At 41.6% G+C, this 23599-nt stretch overlaps 1 protein-coding gene across 3 annotated transcripts; it reads right to left on the reverse strand.

Annotated features, from left to right (window-relative positions):
* Nucleotides 1-1189: 1189 nt before the first annotated feature.
* dop1b (DOP1 leucine zipper like protein B) lies at nt 1190-19936 on the reverse strand. Of its 3 annotated transcripts, none has more exons than XM_046404094.1 (38): nt 19796-19936; nt 16748-16925; nt 16165-16346; nt 15873-16043; nt 15177-15366; nt 14890-14988; nt 14378-14501; nt 14176-14285; nt 13700-13811; nt 13448-13568; nt 13197-13316; nt 12995-13103; nt 12426-12662; nt 12033-12343; nt 11532-11935; nt 11138-11409; nt 10781-10933; nt 10524-10624; nt 9566-9756; nt 7860-9450; nt 7281-7380; nt 7000-7191; nt 6773-6895; nt 6531-6665; nt 6369-6421; nt 6170-6274; nt 5838-5904; nt 5596-5755; nt 5172-5254; nt 4967-5076; nt 4741-4890; nt 4036-4097; nt 3782-3910; nt 3520-3656; nt 3354-3409; nt 3119-3262; nt 2892-3024; nt 1190-2468 (listed from the first exon to the last, which is right to left on the reverse strand). In XM_046404094.1, exons 2-38 carry the CDS (start codon nt 16883-16885, stop codon nt 2211-2213), a joined length of 6933 nt encoding a protein of 2310 aa, XP_046260050.1. In that variant the 5' UTR covers nt 16886-16925; nt 19796-19936; the 3' UTR covers nt 1190-2210. The 3 variants fall into 3 exon arrangements, with proteins under 3 accessions (XP_046260050.1, XP_046260049.1, XP_046260051.1); XM_046404093.1 differs by having other exon boundaries at nt 19664-19916; XM_046404095.1 differs by lacking the exons at nt 15873-16043; nt 16165-16346; nt 16748-16925; nt 19796-19936 and having other exon boundaries at nt 14890-15005; nt 15177-15318.
* Nucleotides 19937-23599: the final 3663 nt, after the last annotated feature.

Consider the following 23599-nt stretch of genomic DNA (forward strand, 5'->3'; position numbering starts at 1 on the left):
AGCTGTTTTTTGAAAGACATTTTGTGGTGACAATTTCTGAGAAAGGTTCCTTCCTTCCTTTCGAGGAAGGAAGACCCTTAAAGAGTCTTGTTACCTAGTCTGATGTGTGGTAACTGCAGGCTGGCTTGACCGCGATGTCAAACTGCGGGTCTAGTTAGTCTAGAAACCTTACCAGTCGAGTTCTTGGTGGTTTTGTGAAGTTCTCTTGCGTCTTTTGTAGGTCATCTTATGTTAGCATATGAAAATACACATAGTCTTATTAACCTCACGAAGAACCTTAAGAAGATCTTGCAAAGACACAAGTACACCATTCCTGAGCATAAGAAACACTTGGCATTGAGGTCTGAGGATAATGAGGCTCACATTCCTTCTTTACATAATGTGATGAAGTTTTTGGAGGACCGGGCTAAATACATGCTTATTCAGAGGGTCAATAAGACCCTGCAGCAATATGTTTTAAAGTATGTAAATCTGTGCTGGTAGACTCCCAAAATAAAAATATGAACCTGAAGATGAGTATAAAGTGTCTACTTTTATATCGTTTAAATATTAATGAGAGTTTTTTGTATGATTTGGGGTGAATTATGTTGTTGCTATATTAATCAAGTAATTTTAAAAGGTCTCGAGGATAATCAATAAATTGGTTAATTTAATCAACAAATTTATTGTTTTGGTACAAGCCTTGAAGTTCTCAAGAAGGCTGCGATCGGGGCTACTAGAGGCTAAGAATTCGGCCTGTTTGGCTCTTCGGTCTGTTAGTTTCAGTGAATGAATAGAACACATGTAGTGTTTTCACATGTTTAGTCTTCACACAACTGAACTAATTACTTTCAGGGAGAATGGTAGCAGGGAAAGATGGTGGTGAGGTGTTGATCCTTCTAGAAATATGATAATAAAAGAGCTGCATTGTAATTTAGATCCCAGGGTTGGCTTGTAGCTTTCTGAAAGTGATGGAAGTCTTCACAACACAGTTCTCAGTTTAAAGAGAAACATCTGCAATCTTTTGGAGGCATTCTTTGTATTAATTTTGTGTATTTGCAGTTACGTCTTTTCCAGTCACACTGTTCAGCGTCTTGTCCAAGGACATTGTGACAAGAGGACAGGAGGTGTCCAGACCTCCAAACCTGTGAATGTTTGACTCCCATTGTAAATGCAGAAAAACAAATAACTAAAGCCGTAAAGACAAAACACAGTATTTAAGCTCAATTTTTAATTTAACAAGTCTTTGTTAATTCAAAAGTCAACATGGTCCTTTAAACATCCAAAATAAATTAATTAAGCATTCCACATTATGGGAAAAAAGATGTAAAAACTATCCATGAATGACTACAAATAAAACTGATTTCCCTTAAACACCAAACATAGCAAGCATGTTCTCTAGCGAGGTACATCCAAATTTATTTCAGAGGGTTCTGATGTCCACAAATCACATTCAGTAACGGAGTCGTAAAACTCTGAACATAAATCTTATTCAAAAGCTTGTGAGGTCCCATAATGAAGTATCCAGTAACAATCGACAAAAAAGTACTTCAACAGACATGAACTGCAGTCTTGACATTTGCAGTCAGACAGAAATACGTATGCACATACTACGGCGTAACCAGAGGTTATGAAAAAGTCAAAAGAATATATTAACAATACTTAATAAGGTTCTTCACAGTCTGAATCTGCTGTTTAGTGTCAAACTAAAAAACATTTACTGAACTACTGTTACTATAAGCTCTATGCCTAATTATAAGAGTAGGCAATAATTTGAAGTTGGTTTAAGTATATTTGTGTTAACATTTTTTAGTCTAAAACACTTTAAAGCAAAGAGTGTAGACACAATGACAACCCCTCAACACGAATGTTTTTGAACTGAGATGACGCTCATGCTTGAGAGCGAAAGAACCATTCCACAGGATTTTGTAAATGATACTTTTTCCAGCTAACAACAATAACAAATACTTTGGCTTTTCCAATCCAGATTCACTGTGAGAGCACCTAAGTGGTACCCAAATGTTTGTGGAGATCAAGTTAAAACATAAAACAAACAAAAACAACAACAACAACAACAAAAAGAATTCAAATTCAAAACATTCCTTTTTTTTCCAGTTCACAGTACAACATTATCACTCATTGTGCCTATTTTGTGTATCCCACTTGTATGGCTACAGGTCGAAAAAAGCTTGATAAGAGGACTTAGTTCACGAAAGCTTCATTTTTGAGGTCTAACTCTCCGTGGAGTCCAGGAACTCCTCTTCAGTGATGTGCTCCAGCTTCTTCAGGACTGTTTCTGAACAGGCTGCTGGGTAGTCTGCTACTGGGAAGTGAGGCATGGGGTTGCTGTAAGGGGGAGGGCCTTGGAATGAACAGCAAAGAATGCGAAGGAAAGGCAACAGCTGGGTGATGGAGGATAGGGAGCGCTGAGTGAGAAGGGGGAACTCCAAATGCTCTGTGGAAGATTCCTCACTCAGCCCATTCAGTGTCTGGAATAAGAGCACAGGAAAGCAGTAATTTTACAGAACAAAACGTGAATAAGCAAGATTTTTGGGCTTTTTATATGTGATGATGCATGTCTAAGAGTCCCAGTGTAAGAGAATAATTAACAAAAGGTAAAAGGGGAAAAATACTGCATTGCTTTGTTTTTTGATTTTTAAATTCTGTAACTGGACTCCTCACATTGCATTATTGTGCTCATTCATTAAATTTTAAATATTAAATATTAAACAAACAAAAACATTAAATATTCACCTATACAAAAAAATTAGGTTAGTTTCACCAGTGGGATGTTCCATTGGCATATTACAAGAGTAATTCTAAGGATCTCATTGAAATGATCATTCGAGGGTGTGGACTTCGCAATGATAAAGTTTGTTTTAAAGTCTGTTTAAAACCAGATACCATCTTACCCCATATCGCTGCTGAATCCCTTCCAGTATTCTGACAACATGGGGTATGCACTCCTGCTCGCCCTCTATCAGCGCAGTCTCAGGACCACTGTAGTGGTTCACATCCACCTCAGGGACAAATGCCCAGCGATACCTATACACAGAAAAGGTAAGATAAAATAATACACAGACAAAATAACCAACACTAATCCAACGCTGTGACTACTTATGACAAATTGTACTCTTACATCTGAAAAAGAGGTATCCTCTCTGGAGGAAAAGCCAGGGATGTGTCCAGAAACTTGCAGGCTGACAGGTACATGTCCAACTCTGCCTGAGAGAAATTCACTGGTCCATTTCTGTCAAGGGCTCCGCGCACCACTTTAGCCAGCCTAGGTGGTGCACAAGAACACAAGAAAATAAAGTATTTTGAAAGCGCATGAGCAGACTGCTAATGGAATACGAATTAAATAATGAACTCACTTTGAGACGTCTTTATCTGCCTGCAGAGCTTTCTCTAGACGTGCAAATATGCGAATCTGAAAAACAAGTAGAAATAAAAGTTTCCATTAGGTCAAGTAAAACGGTGACTTGTATAGTATTGTAACTGTGTATGAAGTCAGGCTGGCAGAGGATGGAAGGATCTTACCAACTCTGTGACCATGATTGGCCAAAGAGACGTGAGGTGCTGGGATGAAATCCGCAACAGGAGAACACGAAACATCAGGAACATCTGGGCGGAAACAGCAGCGCTAGGGTTCATACGCAAAGCCTCAGTGAGGCGTTCTGAAAGTAGGGGAAGTGAAGTGTTGTCATCAAATAAGAACACAATCAATTTGAATGTCAAAGTCTACCACTACACTGAACAAGAAGAACACTACAAGAATCAACATAAATATCCAGTACCGTACCTTGGATGAGGGGCAGATAGAGATGATACTGGTCAACTTCTCCACTGAACATGGCAAATGCCTGGCGCTTCAGCAGCATGGGTTTCTGGTCCACGTTAGTGAACAGTTTCAGGGAGCTGCTTTGCATGCCTACAGCACAGACAAATACAGATTTGTAAAAGAAAATCATCAGTCAGTCTCTCACTCCCAATGAGATGACACGAGATGATTCCATCTGCACAGGACCACAAACACTTCCTACAGGCTGTACTCACTCATGAGGTCTTTAAACATCGTCTTCTCATGAGTCAGCAGGTGGTCAATAATGGATTTCCACCTACAGGGAACGCAGGGGAGTAAACAGAAGACACTGGTGATCTCCACTCCATTCATGTAATAACATTAAAAATACTTCTTCTATACACAGCATGTACTTTTGGAATAACAGCTTTGGTTTCAGGATATCACGTGACAGGGTTTCCTGCTCCTACAGCCACATGCAATAAAACACACGCAAACACACAAAACACAGAAAACATCTCTACTTATTTGACAAAATGTAGAAAAATACTGTAAACACAAACAACACAAATGCAGAAACGCTAAGTGTAACACACATAACAATTGCTTCCAGGGGGACACTAAAAAGTCATGAACACAGTTGGGACATGTATATTGTTGCCATGACTCAGTGACTGAGGAAGAAACTTAAGTTTGTTAACTATGAGTGTTGTGGGAAAATTAAATAAAATTTGAATTTACTGGGTGATGCAACAAGTGTCTCAGTCGTCTCCAAGTGTGCATCAGTTTTTGTTGGCCCCCTCAACACAAGTTTCTGTTGTCGTCTGTGTGACCGTAAGTGTTTCTGTATTCATTTTGTCTTCTAAATGCTCCATGTGTTTAGAATTTTAGAATTTGTTTAGAATAGTGGTGAATAATTGTGTTAAATAAATTGTCATCCACCAAACAAACATCCTGACCTGGGAGCACAGGAGACATCCATGGTGAAGAAGAGGGGGTCCATGAAGAGCTCAAAGACCTCTTTCCTCCAAGCCCTTCTGGTATAGGCATACCCACTCAGACTGCTCAGCAGCTGGGCACCTGCTTCAAAGCTGGGCATGTTGTAGGCACTAGAGGAGAGAAAGCCCAAGTTACAGGAAGTCTACAGAGACCAAAGCTTCAAGACAACCCTGTGACAGTGGTTACCTGTGGTTCTTCAGGTATGGGAAGACATAGTACATGATCCGAGAAATGAGAGGAACAGCTTTCTCCTTCTCATCACTGCGGTATACCATGTCCAGAAGGGGTGCCAAGATCTATTCAGGAAGAGAAAAAAAGTGTTAAACAACACAAACACACAAGGATTCCCCCGTTCACTCTCTGGCTACGAACAAAAGCTCAAAAACCCTACCTCAGCCAGGAGTACAAGCGCCTGCACGCTGTAAACTGAGGGAGCCGAGGAGGAAACCATGGCGCCAGCTTGTGCCATTGACTCTGACAAGATGATAGGTAGAGGAAGAAGAGTAAGTTCACTTGTGACAGTAACAAGCTTAAAGTAACATGTGCATATAGAGATGATGATTATTAGGACAGAAATGTCTCATAGAATTAAAGTGAACTCTCAGAATAACTTTGAACTGATTTTAAGTTACCCCTCACTCTTATAGACCCAAAATGTAGATGTCACTTTGGTCACTGTTCCAAGTTAAGCCCTAACCATTTGAGCAGTCCTTATGAACGAACTCCAAATTGAATAAAATCAATTAGACGGTCCTAAATCAAGCTCAGCATATTTACACATATCACAGAACACAAGTCAGGGTAGCTATAGTTACCACAATGGTCACCATCCATGTCTGCGTCATCAGGTTCATCAGCTTCAGGGCACACTTGCGGCTGAGCTTTGACCTCAAGGCTGCGGCTGAGCCAACTGGTCTGCTCCAGAGACGATCCTGCTATCCCGCCCACTGCCTCGAGGATCCGCTGAGTCACCTCCTGCGTGGCAATGTCATCATCAGTATCATGACAGTATCTCACTATTCCAGTCACAGCCATAGCGATACAGCGTCCACCATACCTGCAAATCTCTTGTGTCCTTCTTATTGTCCAAGTTGGGGAGCCTATTGACAAAGTCATTGAGAATTCTGCAAGACAGAAATTGATAATGAATATCATATTTTCCCAAAGGAAATTAACAAGGAAACAATGTTTAACTATATCAACTATAAAAGCAGTGGGCCAATCATTATTGTCATAACATGAAATATGTTCATAATGGCTGTTTGTCTGGCCTGTCTGCTAAGTGCAGACATTAACTGTTTTGTATGTGTGCACTGCATAAGAGTATTCAGTAACATAGAAATACTATTACTTCTACTACTACTACTACCTGAACATGTAAAAACTGACCCCAGCAGTAAGAACTGGCCAGGTGGTGCCAGGATGAGTTGAATAGACTCCCGTAACAGACTGAGCAGAGGAGCAACATTTTCCTGCAGAGCCTGAGCTGAAATACTACATACAGAAAAAAAAAATTATAGATGAGAACATTTGCAGACTGCTTTTCTTCAACCTGTGGTGGCAACTTGCATTGTACTGTCCGACCTACCTCTGGACGTAGGCGTAGCTGAACTGTAACATGGGGATATCTACCAGGCTTGACTGTTGATCAGATAGTATCACAAATGTTACAAAAATTAGTGAAAAATGACTTCAGAAACTTACAGACTACAACCGTCGAGCATCTCTGTCTGTGAGTATGTCTGTGTACCTTTTCTCCTTTGAGTTGATGTGGTTTTTTCACCACCTCTTTCACCAGTTGTAGGATGGTATCTGTGTGCAAAGTGTTCAATGATTTCACCAGATCCACAATGGTCAGATGAGCCTCACTGGCAACAGGTAAAACCTGAAGAAGATATGAGTGTGATAATGTGCTCTAAAGCCTTTCAGTGAGAGAGGTACTCAGTCAGTGTCAATGTGTTTCGTCATTTCTAGACTCACTATAGTTCTTACTTTGTTCTTATGCTTCCTCTTATTCCTTCTTCTGCTCCATACTTCTCCCAGTGAAGCCATGAGCTGAACCCCATACTGCCCAGTCAGAGGCACCAGGAACTCCAGAATCCGCTGGCGTAAAATCTAAGCATGGACACATGCCATTAACAGATGAAATTTTCATGATACCGCATGCAGAGGAGAAAATAAGTAAGAAAATGCAGAAGTTCTGCATGTATGCAACACACCTTGGTGCCTTTAAAGTAGACTGAGGAGGAAGACTGTCTGCTGCTCTGGCCGGAGTCAGATGCACGCCGCTGAAACTCTTCCCTCATGACCACCCCCCATAACAATGCCATACTGCTGAGCATGTGCGGTAGTGCCTCGATCACAGCGCTGCGTGCGTTACGGACATCCAGAGAATCGCGGCCAACCAAGGACTAACACACAGAGAAAGACAGAGCCAAATGTAATGTTATGACAGTTATAAAAGGCACATCAGTGTGTGTGTGCGTGTTTCATTTCTCACCGTCTTGTTATCCATTAGACAGTAGTGTGTAATGGTGGTAAGCCCTTCAAGCAGAGTCAGGGGGTAGTCAGGAGCAATGTTTTCCCTCCTACCACTCAGGCTGATTTAAAGAGAGAAACAGACATCAAGTATTTCATTTAAAACACAAAAAATGTCCTCACTGTATTATTTACGTCAAAATAACTTCCAGTAATTAAAATGAAGTGGCTGAATTCTACAACTTAGCAAAATTTAGAGACTATTGTCTTCTTTTCCTTCTGTGATGATTAATAAATCGATCATTCTTGCACATTTATCGTGATACACATATTCACACACTGATTATACTCTTGCAAACCATGCAGTGTGTCTTTCATCAACTCTTTAGAAGTGGAAAACATTCTTGCTTGACTTTGTTTCATTCATTCAGCATTCACTCATGGGTCCTTCATGGGTTTGACTAGTGATTAACTTGAGGCTGACATAAAATCTTACATGTCAGGAGAGAGACCCAACTGGCACCCCTAAAACTAAAAGCAGTCAAATCGTCACAGTGTACAAAACTCTGCAAGCCTGCATTTTCTCTGCTGCTCAGTCTACCTCTGATTTGTCTTTCCTCCGTCATGCTCGTAAAGCTTGACCAACTCGTCCAAGTTCCTGCAGATCTGACTGATGAGCGGAGCCACGATGATGCTCAACGAGCGACCCAAGTATGGCAGACAGGAGCACAGCAAGGACACCCAGTGGGGGTGCATAGCATAGCCGTACTGTGGCTGCAGAGCCCTAGCTGCGGCAGAGACGAACATTCCTTGGGCTGTGATGGGGTGGCACTGGACATACTGGGCTGCCTTGATGGACTGCTGAAAAAGAACTGCAGTTTGCCATTCCCGAGCCAGGGGGGTGTTGACAGTTGGGGATTCACGAGGCTCCCCGGGCTGGCCAGATGTTCCACCTGGCCCAGCTGCTGAGACAGCCCCACCAGGCCACACATGGTACTCAAGGATTATGAGAGCCCGGAGGAGTTTCAGTAATTCCATTTGTAAAGGGTACTGTTCCGGCCCCCCTCCTGCTCCAAGATTCACCAGGCTCTCCTCTGACAGGCCTCCCTGCTCATCCAGCAGCTCCACACCTTTGGGTGGTCCCTTGTCTGTTCCCCTCTGGCTAACATACATGGATGCAGAAAGTGTAAGAAGAGCATATTGTTGTACTTTACATCCTGAGAGAAGTCTACGGATGGGCTCCAGCCTGGCCCCGTTGCCCTCTTGCCCCCGTGCCATGCAGCCAAGCTGGTTCACCATTCGGGTCAGCACCTCCACACTCTTCACCTGAACCTCCCTGTTCCCCTGCAGGTCGAGAGGACCCAGAGTCAGGTAGGAAGGGTAATGTGAGCGCATGAATCGCAAACACAAGGACACCAGCAGTTCAATGAGCAGGGACGGGGGCACAGAGGGGAAAGAGGAAGGGGAAAGCAGGCAGCCATAGAAGCTCTGACCATCCTGAGCCTGTTGGTGGCGCTGCAGGAGGTTGGAGACAAGGTTTAAATGTGCAGCAGAGCTTGTGTCCAGAGAGGTGGAAGAGAGTGCATCCACAAGAGGGCACTCAGCACTGCTTCTCAGCAGGCTGTCTAGCAGTCCCAAACCTTGGAGCAGATGGCGCCAGCCGCCCGCCGCAGGATAGAGCAGCACATGGCGAAACAGAGAGTCGATGGCCTCTCTCTTCTCACGCTCCTGCTTTAGCAGGCGAGACCTGGCCATGGCCTCCAGCTCTAAATCCTCCTCATCCTCACTTGACAGTGAATCAGATGCCTGTGTGCGCTCGGACTCTGCCCTCCGTAGGCCGTTGACCACTCCTCCTTCGTCATTGCTGCGGTAGGGGGCAGAGCCTGAGCTGGAGTTCTCAGTGGATACCTGGGCACCACTGGTGTCAGCAGATTCAGTGTGTTCACTCTCCTCTTGCTCCTCCTCTCTATCCTCCTCCTCCTCTTCTGTCTCTTCACTCTCACTCCTAGACACCACTATAGTGTCCGGTGCTTTGGACAACTCTGCTCCACTGTCTAACTCTGCCCATAGGGATTCCCGGTCCACAATGTTCATGAGATCTAAGGTCGTGACCTCTGTTGCTGCTGCATGTGCAGAAGTCCCAGACGTTTTGGATGAGCTTCGACTTCTGTTGCTTAGAACCTTCAGGGTACCTTTAAGAAACAAAACAAAACTCAAATACAGCCATTGCAAGGAAACACATTAATCCACTTGAAGCTTGATTGGCTCACTCAACACGTGCAACACATTGCTGACAAATGCACTTACCAGCAGTTACATTTTGTTTGATACTCTGAATGGAGCAGCGCTGAGTTGTTGGGTGAAGAAGAAGCAACAGAATAGGCTCCAGGATACGAATAACATCATTGAGTGAAAGAGCCCGGACGAGCCAGCGCTGAGCCGCTGCACTTATTGAGCCATCTGTGCAACTCAGACTGTCCACAACAACACACAGAGTCCTGACAGAGAGACACACCATAACTGTCAGACTTAGTCAAAACAGAAACAAATACTTCAAAAGTAAGCTGACTGTGCTTCTTTTAGTGTTTTTCTTCTCTATTTTGACAATATGTGAATTAAATCAGTTATGCAGGGTAGGAGAGAAACAGCACAGAAACTTCACTGGAGTTCAAAACTTTGCTTTACCTTGTAAATAAGTAATGTAATTTACTACTACTACTTCAATGTAATTTAATGTAATGTAATTTTTTGACGAAATGTAATCTTAGACAGATAATTTTGGTCTGTTATTAGCACCAAATGAAAGATATTGCCATAAAACCAAATAAAGAACCTGAAAAGAAAATCAACCCCTTATCAAAATAACTTCTGTTTCTCATGATGAGTTCAGGATACAAAGAAGGAGGCTACATGTTAGATTTTACTCAGTCTGCAGGTTTTTGACTTTGAATTTACAGTATTATTTCCATTGACATTACATTCAGATATTTACATATTCATACTGCAGCATATTTGAGGTGACAAGTGCTATTGTTCTATTCAAGGTTTTATATTTACATAAAGTTAAACTTTTTTAAAACTTTATTGTCCTAATTTCCATTTTGCACATATGTTGAGGATGTAAGCTACATAAGATGTGTACTGAGAGACAATATTTAGTATTCAAGAATTACAGTTGTACACAGAGACACGAACAATATACTTTAATAACTATCATACTCTCAATTTATGTTAAGTGCACGTTGCTTTTCCATTGTCTACTAACCGGTCAAAGGAGCGACTGAGAGACATGGTCCTGTTGGCCTGGATGTCCCGGGTGAGGTGCCATAGAACTGTGAAGCGGTGTAGTGCTTCAAGCCGAACAGCCTGGGGCAGATGAACACAAGGCCAACATTTGGCTTGTCACGTTTCCCAGTAGCTCTGTTTGTGTGCCCCAGTTAAACTGACACATGTAGAAAACGCTGGCATAAAATTAAAATGTGAGAACAAATTGTGGTTCAGCATGTGCGCAGGTATATTCACCTTGTCTTTGTGCAATATTGCCTGGCAGATGATATCCTCACAGATGGACACTGATGGAGCCAAACAGTGAAGTCTGTAGAAGAGTTCCACACAGGAGATGTGTTGCTCTCTCCGCTCTGTGTCCAGCTGGTTCCACAGAACCTGAGACACCCTCTGGTTCACAGAAAAAAACTATTACCACCTCACGGTTGAATTCTGCTGCAAACCAGTCGAGTTATTGTTTACATCCACTTCTGTCCAGATTCGTCTAATATATGTAGACTCTGAAGGACTGAGGCATAAAAATGCAATCGTAAAATATCATTCTCATACTTCAGCTTTAGGATACACCAACATTTTTCTATTTGATAACCTGACCTGATAGAAATCTGTGTGCTCCTCTATGGCACGAAGCAGAGCAGGGTAGATTGGGGGCACGGTGACCATCTGCAGCCGCCCACTCAGAGGGTTGGAGTCAGATTTCTGGTAGCGTCTGTGCTTGTCTTGGATGACCAGTGCTAATGACTGGGAGTGGTTGATGAGTTCCAACATGGAGGCCACTGCAGTGTGCTGGATGTTGTAGTCCCTGGACAGGCAGCAGAGCGTCATCAAGGACCTCAGCCACACTGGCAGGCTGTCCATGTCACTGCCTATGGAAAACAAAAAAGTCTTTTTAATATTACTGTGTTTTTTTTAAAGGGGCACTCCACCAATCAAGATATCTTGGCCTATGTATTGCTATAAACGCAGCTGGAAGGAACTGTGTGCTGACCTGTCTGACTACACATGTCTGTGTGCAGAGCCAGAGTCTCCTCCTCGCTCAGGTAGACAGGGAAGGTGGTGCACTCCAGCAGTAGATGGCAGGTGGCTGTGAAGGCCTGTCGACAGGCCTCAGGGATCTCTGCCTTGCCCCGCGGCATGTAGCCAGCCGCCCAGTCCAGACACCCTACATGTCCACGCTCCTTTTTCTTCTCTGTGTGGGCTTCTGAGAGTTGAGTCTCAGCTGTAGGGCTGGGCTTAATTTTATTTGGAGTGAACAGTTCAGTCAGTTTGTCCTTAATTTCCCGTCCTCCAATGTTCATCAACAAAGTCTTCTGATTCAGCACAGCAGCAGTTAGGTCAGGCTGTGGTACTTCCACCGGTCCTCTGACATCCTCCACCTGTACAAGCAGATATCTGAAACACAGTAATAGGGGAAATATTAAGGAATCATTAAAAAAAAAAAGATCCTTGAGAGATACAGCTAATCTGATAATGGTTCAGTTTTTTTTACCGTGTGGTTATGAAGGCAAGGATGTCCTGCAGACACTGGGTCATGGTGTCTACACTGCCTCCCCTCCTCCACACTCCCTCGCCTTCTTTAAAAACTCTTTTTCCATCCGGTGTCAGCCCCATCCCTGGTGGGAGATGCTGCTCTGACGGTGAAGCGCTGATGCCCAATCCACTGTCCTCAGACCTGAGTGTTTGGTAAACACCATCTGGAGGCTCTGCCTCATCTCCTCCATCTCTGTTCAGCTCTTCATCTTCACGGGAACCATTAACCTGATCAGCACCATCATCTTTCTTTCCCTGATTCTCTATATCCTAGATGGAGTATGGGTGATATAATGAAGCACAGTCAAACATAAAAACAAAAGAACCACACTGACACAGTGAAATGCCTTACCTGAGTCTTCTTGCTGTCCTCCTCTGGTGACTGTATCTCCAAGTCCTCTTTGTGTGCCCCTGCCTCAATGTCCATATAAGCCACAGGCATCTGGATCTTACTCAGGACCTTGAAACAGGCACGGAGACCCTGTGTGACATCTTCCAGGCTAACAGTGTCCATGTGGCTGCACAGGGTCTGCAGCATTGTGCTCAGCATCTCAGGGAGGAACTGGGACTGGATATCGGCATGGAGCTCCTGTGAGGAAAAAAACATGCAGAACGCAGTGTTTGTGTTGAAATTTTTAGGTGTTTGAGTCAGAGTTGGGTCAATGAGTGCTGAGTAATAGTTAATATTCAGTTTAGCCTAACTGTATTTAAATACTACGGTATAGAAAAGCTTAGTATTTTTTTCAGTGCTGTCAAGAAAACATGAATCAGTTTTTTTCCATTTGTCCAAGTCTGCATTTATTTACTGGATATCACCAACATGTCAAGCTGCAGCATTCTGTTTCTCTCGCAAATCCGAACATTCAGAATAACATATCATATCATTAATCATCATGGTGTGCGAGAGTGTGAACCGTTTACCAGAGGAAGAACTTCAAGCAGGAAAATAATGAGATTGGTCATCTCTGTGACGGACGGAGCAGGGTGACTGCGATCTTGCTGAGGAGACGCTGGCGGGTCATCTTTGCTACTACAGACAAACAAAAATAGTTCTGACCTCATATACTATGTCGTCAACAGCTGATAGATTCAGTTTTAGAGTTTACTGTCATCTGCGCCATACCAGAGAGAGGTGCAGAAGCGTCGGGTCATGTACTCCCACAGATATTCGCTGTTCATGGAGCTCACAAGCATATTCACCGTCTTTATGATCTCTGAAGCATTCTTATTCTCTTTTATCTTACTGTATAAGAAAACACAAGACAAGCGTCATCTGCTTCTGGGTTTGTCAGTTGCAATTTTGTCATATCCTCAACTAAAAATGTATCCAGCAATGAACATCCTCGCATCTGTTCTATCATTTATTGCTCTCACCTGGCTAGCTGGTTTCCTGTGAGTCCTGAGCTGCTGATGATTTCCTCCCCCAGCATCTCTCGACAGTAACTGTAGAAGGCTCGGACCACCTCCAACAATACGCTGCTCAAGACGACTGGACCTGAGCAGAAATGTGGCAATCATCACAGTAAAACATGCCTAGAGTAAAGATGAGACCTTAACAATGAGTGGCAGATAAAGTAATTTAGCTTTTTGACACGTTTGTGTACTGTACTGCTCAGTGCTGCTTACCTATCTCGGGCTTATCCAGCAGGCTGATAATGATACGAAAGGGCCTGAGGTATCCAATTACATTCTCCGGGTTGCTCTCCACATCCTTCTGTTTTAGGATGTTAATCAGAGCCTGAAGTCACAGAAACAAACAAATTAGAATATGAGACACTGGTGACAAACATGCTTGCTTTGGTGTCATGTTCAAACAGATGGGGTTTAATGAGATACGAAATGTGAATGGCACTTCCAACTACTATACAATCAAAACTCCACTCTTGTTTGAAATGTTTTGAAGTACAATAGTTGCAGGATTTTTTTAGTATACACATTTTGTTAGTTTAGTTTAGTTGGACATGGGAATTATGTTAATTATAGAGGATGTGTGAGACTTCTTTTTTCTTGAATAACACTATCAGGTTATTGTAAATATATACAAATATTTATGTATTTTTTTAGCTTTGGCACATGCCCATGTGCTATCATGACTGACGTACCTGCACAAGGCAATCTCTGGAGTAGGTGTTGAAGTAGAAGGACGTATGCTCCTCTGTGGTAGTGGACAGGTTTGGGTGTGGTGCCACCATTCCTCCTTTTATGTCAGTCCCTGGAAACACATACAAAGAATCAAACAATACTGAGTTAACTGAGAATCTGAGTAGGTATTTCATCACTGAAGCGCATTTTAATGATCAGCACCTAAGAGCCAGGCGTAGAGGCGTCTGTTGAGGGACATGTCTCTGCGGAGCAGTGTAAGTGAAGCTGCAGCCACCACTGTGATCATGTCTTTGACACTCATGGCAATACTGGCCTCCACTGGGTCCTAAACCAGCAACACACAGAGTAACAGTTAGCAAAGTAACAACAGGAAAGAATGAGAAGAGAATGACCAGACAGCCCCTTCGTTCAGTGGAAAAGAAGGTGATGAGGCAGTGTCGGGGACAGTTCACAAGAGTAATACAAAATATTTTCAAGGAACAGCAACGGCGGTTTGCCAGGAAAAGAAATACTGGAGAACTGAAGAGACAGTGACACCTTAACAAAACAGATTAATACCTCCTTCTTTCCCTTAACATAATTAGAACATAAATCTAATGGGTATTATGACTGACAAATGATTTCAGGACAGAAACGAAAAACACTTAGATCACTTAGAACAGAAAATGTTGTCCAGAAAGACGGGAAGCAAGTGTGCTTACGTGTGTACCTACCATACATTCAGCAAAGGGGAAAAAGTTGAGCAGGATTTCCAGCATGTTTCTCTGCACCAGGACATTTGAATCTTGTAGAGAAAGACAAACTGACTTCACCTGCAGAGAGACAGAAGCTGAGAAGTTCAGACAGATAACAAAAGATGGTGATGGTGCAGAAAGTAGGATTAAACTGAAATATAAATGATAAATGTCCACAATGTGAAAATATCCCCTTAAGTGTTGATCTTTAATATGAAATGTACTTCAGACAAAAAGTGTGCAATAAGACAAACACAGACACTCACCACCAGTCTGTGGTCGTAGCCTAGCATGTGCGTTTGCTGGCGCAGGGGTAACATGCGATCAAAATGTGTGACTATAAAGACAGAGGCGGGCAGTCGCACCATGGGGCTGACCAGCATAGTGCCCCACAGGGCACCATAGAAGACCTGCTGACCCACCAGCAGTGACAACTTGAGTAGCAACGCATCAGTCCTGGACAGAGGACAGAATGTGTTCAGCCATACATCCACTGTTACATCTTTAATTCTTAACCCTGGGACATGCTGCAACACTAATACCTTCATCATTGGGTTAGTACTTCCTGATATTTTCTTTGATGCCAAGCTGTGGTGTCTGTCTACATGCACTACTGTGTAAATTAGTAAAATAAACACTGAAATATTGACAATATGGATAGAAGTGTTGTATTGTTTGAAAAGGCTGTCAACAAATCGTGTGAGACAGACAAAACTGACTCTCAGTGTTTTCCCACTTCCCTATCCTGTTTGTGGTTCACAGACCAGAGACTATTTGTTCCTTTGATAAAGAATTACTGACGTATACTGTAATTAAAAGGTCCAGTGTGTAGGATTTAGTAGCATCAATTTCATTTTGTTATTGGTTTTGGTCTTTTCATGATTTGTGAACAATAAGAAAAATATATAATGCCCTCAGTCTTCTTTAGATTTAAAATCAAGAATGTAGAATGTAGGAGGTACCTGTCATAAACCTCCAGTCCCTCCTCCAGGCCTGGCAGTAGTCCAGTTATGAAGGCCTGAAGACTAGGCAGTAAAGCTCTCTGCAGCGGGAGATAATAACGTTCATAAAGTGCCAGGAGCACAGGCTTAACTGCCATGGCTGCATGGCCCAACAGCGGGAACAACCCTGAGCTGAAAGCCAGTAAAACACACACACACACACAGAGTTATATCACAATAGCTGTAGACATAATCAAATAATAAAGCAAGCTCTCTTCTTGAAGCAACAAAAGATGTATGCCGATTTCTTCACCTGTAAATGAAGAGATCCTTGGCCAGCCATTTTGTACCAATGATTTTGAAAATGACCTCGTAGGTCTCCAGAGCCTTGAGGTGTACTCCACTCGGCAGAGCCGGATGTAGGCACTGGGCAAGGCGCTTCCCTATGATCAGCCTCTTGGGCAGGAGGGAGTAGCGGAGGTTACTCTGCAGGGCCTGAAAGAAAGTGACACAAGACGAGGGAAAAAAATGGGTTGGTCATTAACCAAAACTTATAACATTAAGTTATAGTTTGCAGAGATTTGTGCAAATTTGCGTTTATCAGATGAAAATTTTCTTAACTTCACGTTCTCTATGTACCGTAAGGACCACTTTTTAAGAATCAACACACACAAATTGCTTAAAGGTAACTCCTCACAGGGGGAAATAAAAGTACCATCTTTATTAGCCAGGATACATGGCGAGAAGACTTGAGCAGTAAGACTGTAAAGTAGCAAGATTGTGTAATTGTTTGGGCCATCATTATATTGACCATTTTAGTTCTATACTATGAGCACAAGTGCAACCATGACATATCCAGATAAAGATATAAGCAGTTACCACTCTGTGCACCATACCTTATTGAGTTTGCCCAGGGAAGAGATGAGGTCTGCCCACTCACTCGAAGACTCAAAGTTTCGCAGCGCCTTCTCAATGACCGCTGCATAGTTACGGTAGCGGTAGTCATTCTGCAGTTCTAACTCCTCAGGATCCATGATATATCAGACTGATCTCAGCATGTTCAGCATGATATTTCTAGAAAATAGGTCAAGACAAACAAGAGCATTTGAAGAATGCAATATGTTTACCAAATTCACAACAGCATTCACATCCAAGATAGTATCTGTCTGTCTGCAACCTGTACGATATTGCTCTGCCTTTGAAGCTTAAATAGTAAATAAAATTAACCAATTAGTTATGTTGACTGATACACACAAGCTAAGGAGACAAATATCCTCATTCATGGCTGGTCAGTGTTTCTCTGACTGACCTGTCTCTCAGTCTGGACAGGGAGGAGTCATTCTAACACAAATTGTGTGGAAAAACAAGTTGTGGACTGGACGCAAACACACACAGAGATACAGTTTGTTTCTCTTTTCTTTACATAGTTATACATTTAAAGCAGGGTTTTTTTCTCCTGGGGGGAAAACAGGGAACCTTATCATTCATTTGGGCTTGCGTTGAATTTAAATCCAATAATCACTTTCCTTTATGCTCTGTTTTTGGTCTCCACCAGCTCCTGGGGGAAATCTCTGGCTCTTTAGCAGCTAAATGCTCCACTATGCTCGCTAACATATGCCAACTTTGTCTGCCAGCTGTTTAGCACTGTGCAGACAAAGTATATCTTTCAAAAGGTCCTGAGGAGGTACTGGAAAAAAAATATTTTAGTCTACACAGGCAAAATACACAATTATAAACAAATTTTCTAAATTTCCCCACTGCTAAATATAACGTGATCTCGAGAGAGAGCAGCTTTCTTGCCTTCAAGCATGTGTGTGTGGGTGTAAAGTGTATTTGAATAAAGCTAAACAGAAAGATGGGTGGGGGAGTTGGAGGGCAGGATTAGAGGAGCACAGACATCTGGACTCCCTGTGGCTGAGCTGAGAGGGACTTTACCATCATGGACAAACCCAACAACACGTGCTGAGGGAAGTTTGGTATCAGTGATGAAACAATCAGTTTACTGACAAAATATAATGCAACTATTCAGTAACTTGCAATTACTGTTTGATCTTTCTAGCCACTTATGAAATACAAATAGTGAAAGTGACATATTTTGTCATTGGAGGGAACTCACTCCAACGAAATTTGTGCTCTGCATTTAACCCACCCAAGTGACGTGCACACACACACAGCAAACCCGGGGCAGTGGGCGACCGCGTGCAGCGCCCGGGGAGCAGTGGGGGTTAGGTACCTTGCTCAAGGGTACCTCAGCCATGGACACCAGTATGGTAATAGCCAACATTTGTGGGTTTAAATAAAAAAAATGGCTTATGTATTGTGATCTAAACCAAATACTGCAGGGTTATTTGTTGGGCTGGTCAAAAATATAACAAAATTAGAAGAAATGACTTTAGTCTCTTTAGCTTTTGGTGGGCATTTTTCATTATTTTGGACATTTTACAGATTAAACCAGTATATCAAGGTTATTCAGCAATGGAAATATTAAATTGTAGTTGTTATCATACTACTTACAGCATGGCTCTAGTGAGGTAATAAAGGAAAAATATGGAAAAAAAAAATGCTAACTGAAATCTTAACCCAAACAGAGGAAGAGGTACCTGTCAGCAGGTACACTTTACTGACTATCTCAATTACACTCTCATATGATAGTCACAATTTAATTCTGACCATGTACTAAATAGGGCAGTTTGCTAACATAAAAAATAACACTTTTGATGCACCAGAAAAAGATTTAGTATATTATAGCAACAGCTGTAAACAACAACACAGACAAATAGAGGTGGGATAAGAAAAGTAAGACTTCAACCCCCTGTACCCTCTGTAAAGGGTAACCTTTACCCTGAAGTACCTCATCTCTAACCAAACAAGACTCATAGCATCAAAACACTTCCAATCCCTAAAAGCCACATGCAGGTCTCGTGACTGCAGTATTTGTAACATCCTGTCCACAGCCCTGTCACCAGTGGATTTAACTTTCCAACCTTTTCCTCCCCATTGCACAGCCATAATACTAAAATTGCAGTTAAAGAAATGTATGTAAAAACAATCTACAACCAGACTTGCTCAGATATTTCTCATGGGACATAATTCTTCCTGCTAAGAGAGACATATCTGTGTGAAACCTTGAAGTAAATGAGGATCCTAAAAAGAAAAAAAAAAACCCTGCTCACAGGTGCCAGCTACATAATCAAATTGTGTAGGCCAAGCAGAACTAAATGTACAGTCACGCTTCCTCATTGCACAGTACACCATGTATGTGCCTGCAGCAATAAGGCAAGTGCAATAAAACCGTGCATTACTGCGGGCCGTTGTTAGGCACAGCAGTGTGTGCTTTGAGGGTGGACACTCGCACTATGGCACACAACAAGCCCCGCTACAGACTCTGTCACCTGACTGACACCACCACGGTCTTTAATGTGAGAAGACAAATGACACCAGCTTATGGCCTGTAAACATATCGTAGCATTAGTAAATCCTAGTGCTGAGGATATTATGTAGCGACACGACCTCAGACCATCAACCCGAATGATAATATCGCTGCTTCCAACACTGAGAAACAAGTAGGATATTTCATGCAGTACAGCTAGCTTAAGCGTATTTTCGTAATTGCTAAAAATGAACGGGGGGGGGGGGGGGGATTTCGACGCTAAAGCTAACTAGCCATTAAAAACCGTTGCGCCAACGTAATATAAAACGCCGTCGTTTTGTATTTAAAGTGTAAAACTATGCTTGTAAGAGGAAAGCATGTAATATTACGGTTAGTGCAAACCAAATAAATAAATTAGCCATCAGGTGCATCAATGACTCACCAACTGAACCAAGCCCAAGATGCAGCACAGCGCACTCGCTTTACAGAAGTCCGACTCGAAGAAGCGACAGCCCGGTTTTCACAGCGCATCTTTCACGCTAACGTGGCGCAAAAAATAAGAGGAAACGCAAACCTGTTATGTGTCCCAAGGATGAGCGTGTCGCTTAACATCCCAACAGTACCAGGAGTGGTAGTCATAACGGGGCGGGATCCTCAACTCAGCTGATAAAGAGTTGAACTCAGATGCAGACGCACTTCCTGACAGAGCGAAGGGCGGGGCGAGGATGTTTTATACACTGTTTGTCTTCAAACTGTCATCAAAAAGTCAATACATGTATCACTTAAGCTTATCTCCAAGCCTGAGGAAACAGAAACCAGTTTGTTCTCGAACAGCTAAATAAAAAAAAAAGGGAAGTGCAGAAATGCTTGTGAATTCGCTTTTCTCAAGCTTCGGTATGCTCCAGGATGTGCGGTGTTTATAAGCTTCTCACTTTACTGCAAGGTATTTTGACAGTATTGGAACCAACACAGTCTGTGATAGCAATTTGAAACCCATCCTTAACCATGCTTATTTAAGTTCTATTATCTGTTAATCTATAAATATTATTACTGCAAATATAAATCTAATAATATATTTGATTTAAGTATGTACTATGAAGGAGACTACAAACTCTCATTTTCTAACCCAGTGCTGTACAAGGACAAATAAAGTACCTTGATATCTCCAATGATCCCTAATGTTAAGTAACACACAATACACACTGAGTTTAAATACCTATAATTAAAGAAGACACAACTAATTATAGCTAGCTAGATCAATATAGGCCTTCATCACAACAAACATACTGACATTAGCGTGAAAAGCACATGTGCAATGAATTATAGAGCGCCACCATTACAGGATTTTGTGCCTAGTAACAACACTCAAAAAATCAAGAAATCAGATCCTTTACTTAAGTAAAAGTAGCAATACTTCAATCTAAAATACTCTATTACCAGTAAAACAAAAACAAAAAACCTGCATTCAAAACCCTACTTTAGTAAAAGTATATAAATATCAGCAGCAAAATATACTTGGCTGCCCAAAGTACTTATTCAGGAACAGAATGCCACCTATCAGTGTTACTCTATTATATATTACTGGACTATAATAATGCCTTGTGTATTACTTAGACACTGCCTGGTAGTTTAACATATGGTAATGCATGGCATTGTATAAGCTGATCATATGTTAATATGTAATACCATATTCTTCAAAGTTATTATAATAGAGGAAAAAAGTGCAATATTTCTGCCGGAAATGTTTTATCCACTCATATTATCAGTGAACAGGACTATTTTCAAGGCAGATATTTGAACATATCATAGCAAAAAAAAGCCACAAGTGTAGTTAATAACACAATAATTAATAATGTATAATAGTATAATAATAATAATGTAATGGTCCTGAAAATAATACATTTTCCACTGAGGTTTTGGTTATAACTTGTTTATTCAGATAACAGATTGTATGTGCACAGATACAAGTGGCTTTGCCTGGCAAGCACAAGTTTATGTCTCTAGGTGGCACTCCTGTACTACACAAGTATTTTTAAATGTTCTGTACTACAACTGCCAAACTCAGATAATGTGGCCATTCACAGTGCTGTATGTTTAAAGTACCAGTACCAATGAATGATTATAAAGAGTGTAATGTTCTAACAAAGTGCACATTCCCGTGATGTATATATGTTATGGAATATTTAAAAAAAATGATCTGAATATAGAAAACAGAATAATGAATAGCAGAAACCACTGCTTCCCCAAACTCACCCTGTCATCCAGGTGTTCAAACTAAGTCTGCAACAGTGTTACAGTGTAAGAGAAAGCAGGGAGAGGCATGAACTACAGTAACAGGTGTCATACTTTACTCTACTGGACGTATAGTATGTACAAACAACACTGAAGTGGACCAGATTTCAGTCTTTAAGTCGATTCATCACCCATGTTGTCCATCCTTCTTGTCCTGAATATTCTGGGTTGAGATTCTGGTTATTAAGTAAAGTTTATTTTAGTGAACATCACTCGCCTTTTACTTTTAGCTATGATATTTAGAGGTTGTTGTTCTGTTTTTTATCTTTTTTTGTAAGTAAGAAGTCCATTATACTTAGCCACACTAGCACATAATAAAACTTGGTATGAGTTATTTTCTTATTATAAGCTGATATCACAATATTTCACTGTTTATTTTTAACAAGTCTGCATGTAATTCAAAGTGACAAAGTGTTAAATAACATACTGTAGAGAAAGCCTGCTTGTAGGGTGACCTTTACATTTCCAGACCAGTTAGTAAAACATCTGTTAAATGAGACATGTTTGAGGCATTCACGGGCCTTTTGTATAATCTGGATATGAAACAGCTATTTCTCAGCCTTTTGCACATATTTCATCCATGTAGCATCAGAGAGCATGTGTCCACTTTTCTAACAGAATATCTATTTATAGACTCAATGACATAATGCAATATTTACCAATGGAAAGTATGTCTAATAATAGAAAAGCTTTAAATAGAAAAAACCCAGAGTGACAAAACCCAGCACCTGCCTGCTGTGCTACAAAAGTGGGACAGTGATAAGTCGGTTACTGCTGCATGAAAAACATCCAAACGGGATTCAGTAATCCTATGACTTTTTCAAAATTGTGACTGACCGAAACTCAGTGGTCTGAAAGAGTAGGTGATGAGGTAATGATGGTTGCTCCACTCCACTCTCACTCAAAATTTATGAGAAGAAATGCATCGGAATGAATTTGTTGTTGTTTTTGTACCAAAGTACCCTCGGCATAAACTGAGCTGTGATTTCTGTGTACTATTACACCCCCAGTGGTCATGTGTCTGTTTTTCCAACATTCACAGAATTTTTGGTATTCTCAGAAGGATTGTCTATTGCCATGGTTATGCAGGCAGATGCAGATTAAACATTTCTAAAAAGTTTTTGTTGGACTGTGAAGCCTTTGTAAGCTGCAAGCCCTCTGCAAGCCCTCTTGAGTACTCACTATTTATTTGCTCTACATCATTAACAGTGTTTGCACTACACCAGATGTGAGTGGACTATTTGTTTACAAATGCTCCTTCCTAAACAAGTTCATTGCTCAGTCGCAATATTCAGGGTAACAAACACAATCGGTTGTTAACGAGCCCTGTGAGACCTGTTATCCAGGTTCACCATTGTCTGTGAAGTCGGTTAACTCAAAAGTAGCCTGACTATAACTAACGTGACACAAAGGGGGAGCTATGGTCGCATGTGTATACTGCACACATGGAGAGTGCTGTATAATAGTACACTGGTGTTTCTAATCAGCCACCACCAAGTTGAACAAGAGGAAGGGGGAAACAATGGGTTCATTGTTACCTCCGCCAAGAGAGTTGCTTTCTGCCTGTCAGTCTGTCTGTTTGTCCGTTAGTTAAAGAGATATATCAAAAAGTGCTCAACACATTGAAATAACATTTGGTGGAAAAACAGGCTTTTGTCCATGAAGGAAATGCAATGAAGAGCTACTTTTTTCTGTAATTAACACTACATAACAACAACATTTAGATGACATCTACAAATATACATACTACATGTGATCCTGCAAAATTATGTGACATTTTGCCTATAGGTGACTGTACAGCAACATGGTACATTTAAACAGACATATCCCAATGGTCATGAGTATAACTCCTTTGATGTTTTGCAAAGTTAACTTTGGTGGTCAAGAAAAATCTGACAGAACTAAATCTGCTTGCTACTGCAATCTCATTGCATACAAGTTGTCCTTTCTTTAAGGAGACATTAATGGGACTTTTCCAAATACAGAATAAGGTGTAGGTTATGTTAAGTGGCAAACCTGATCTCATCAGTCATGCAGTGATGTAGCATGATCACAGTGTTTTTCAGTACTGTATTACCTGAGAGCA

This window comes from Scatophagus argus, chromosome 11 (genome assembly GCF_020382885.2).
Source record: "Scatophagus argus isolate fScaArg1 chromosome 11, fScaArg1.pri, whole genome shotgun sequence".
Lineage (NCBI taxonomy): Eukaryota > Metazoa > Chordata > Actinopteri > Scatophagidae > Scatophagus > Scatophagus argus.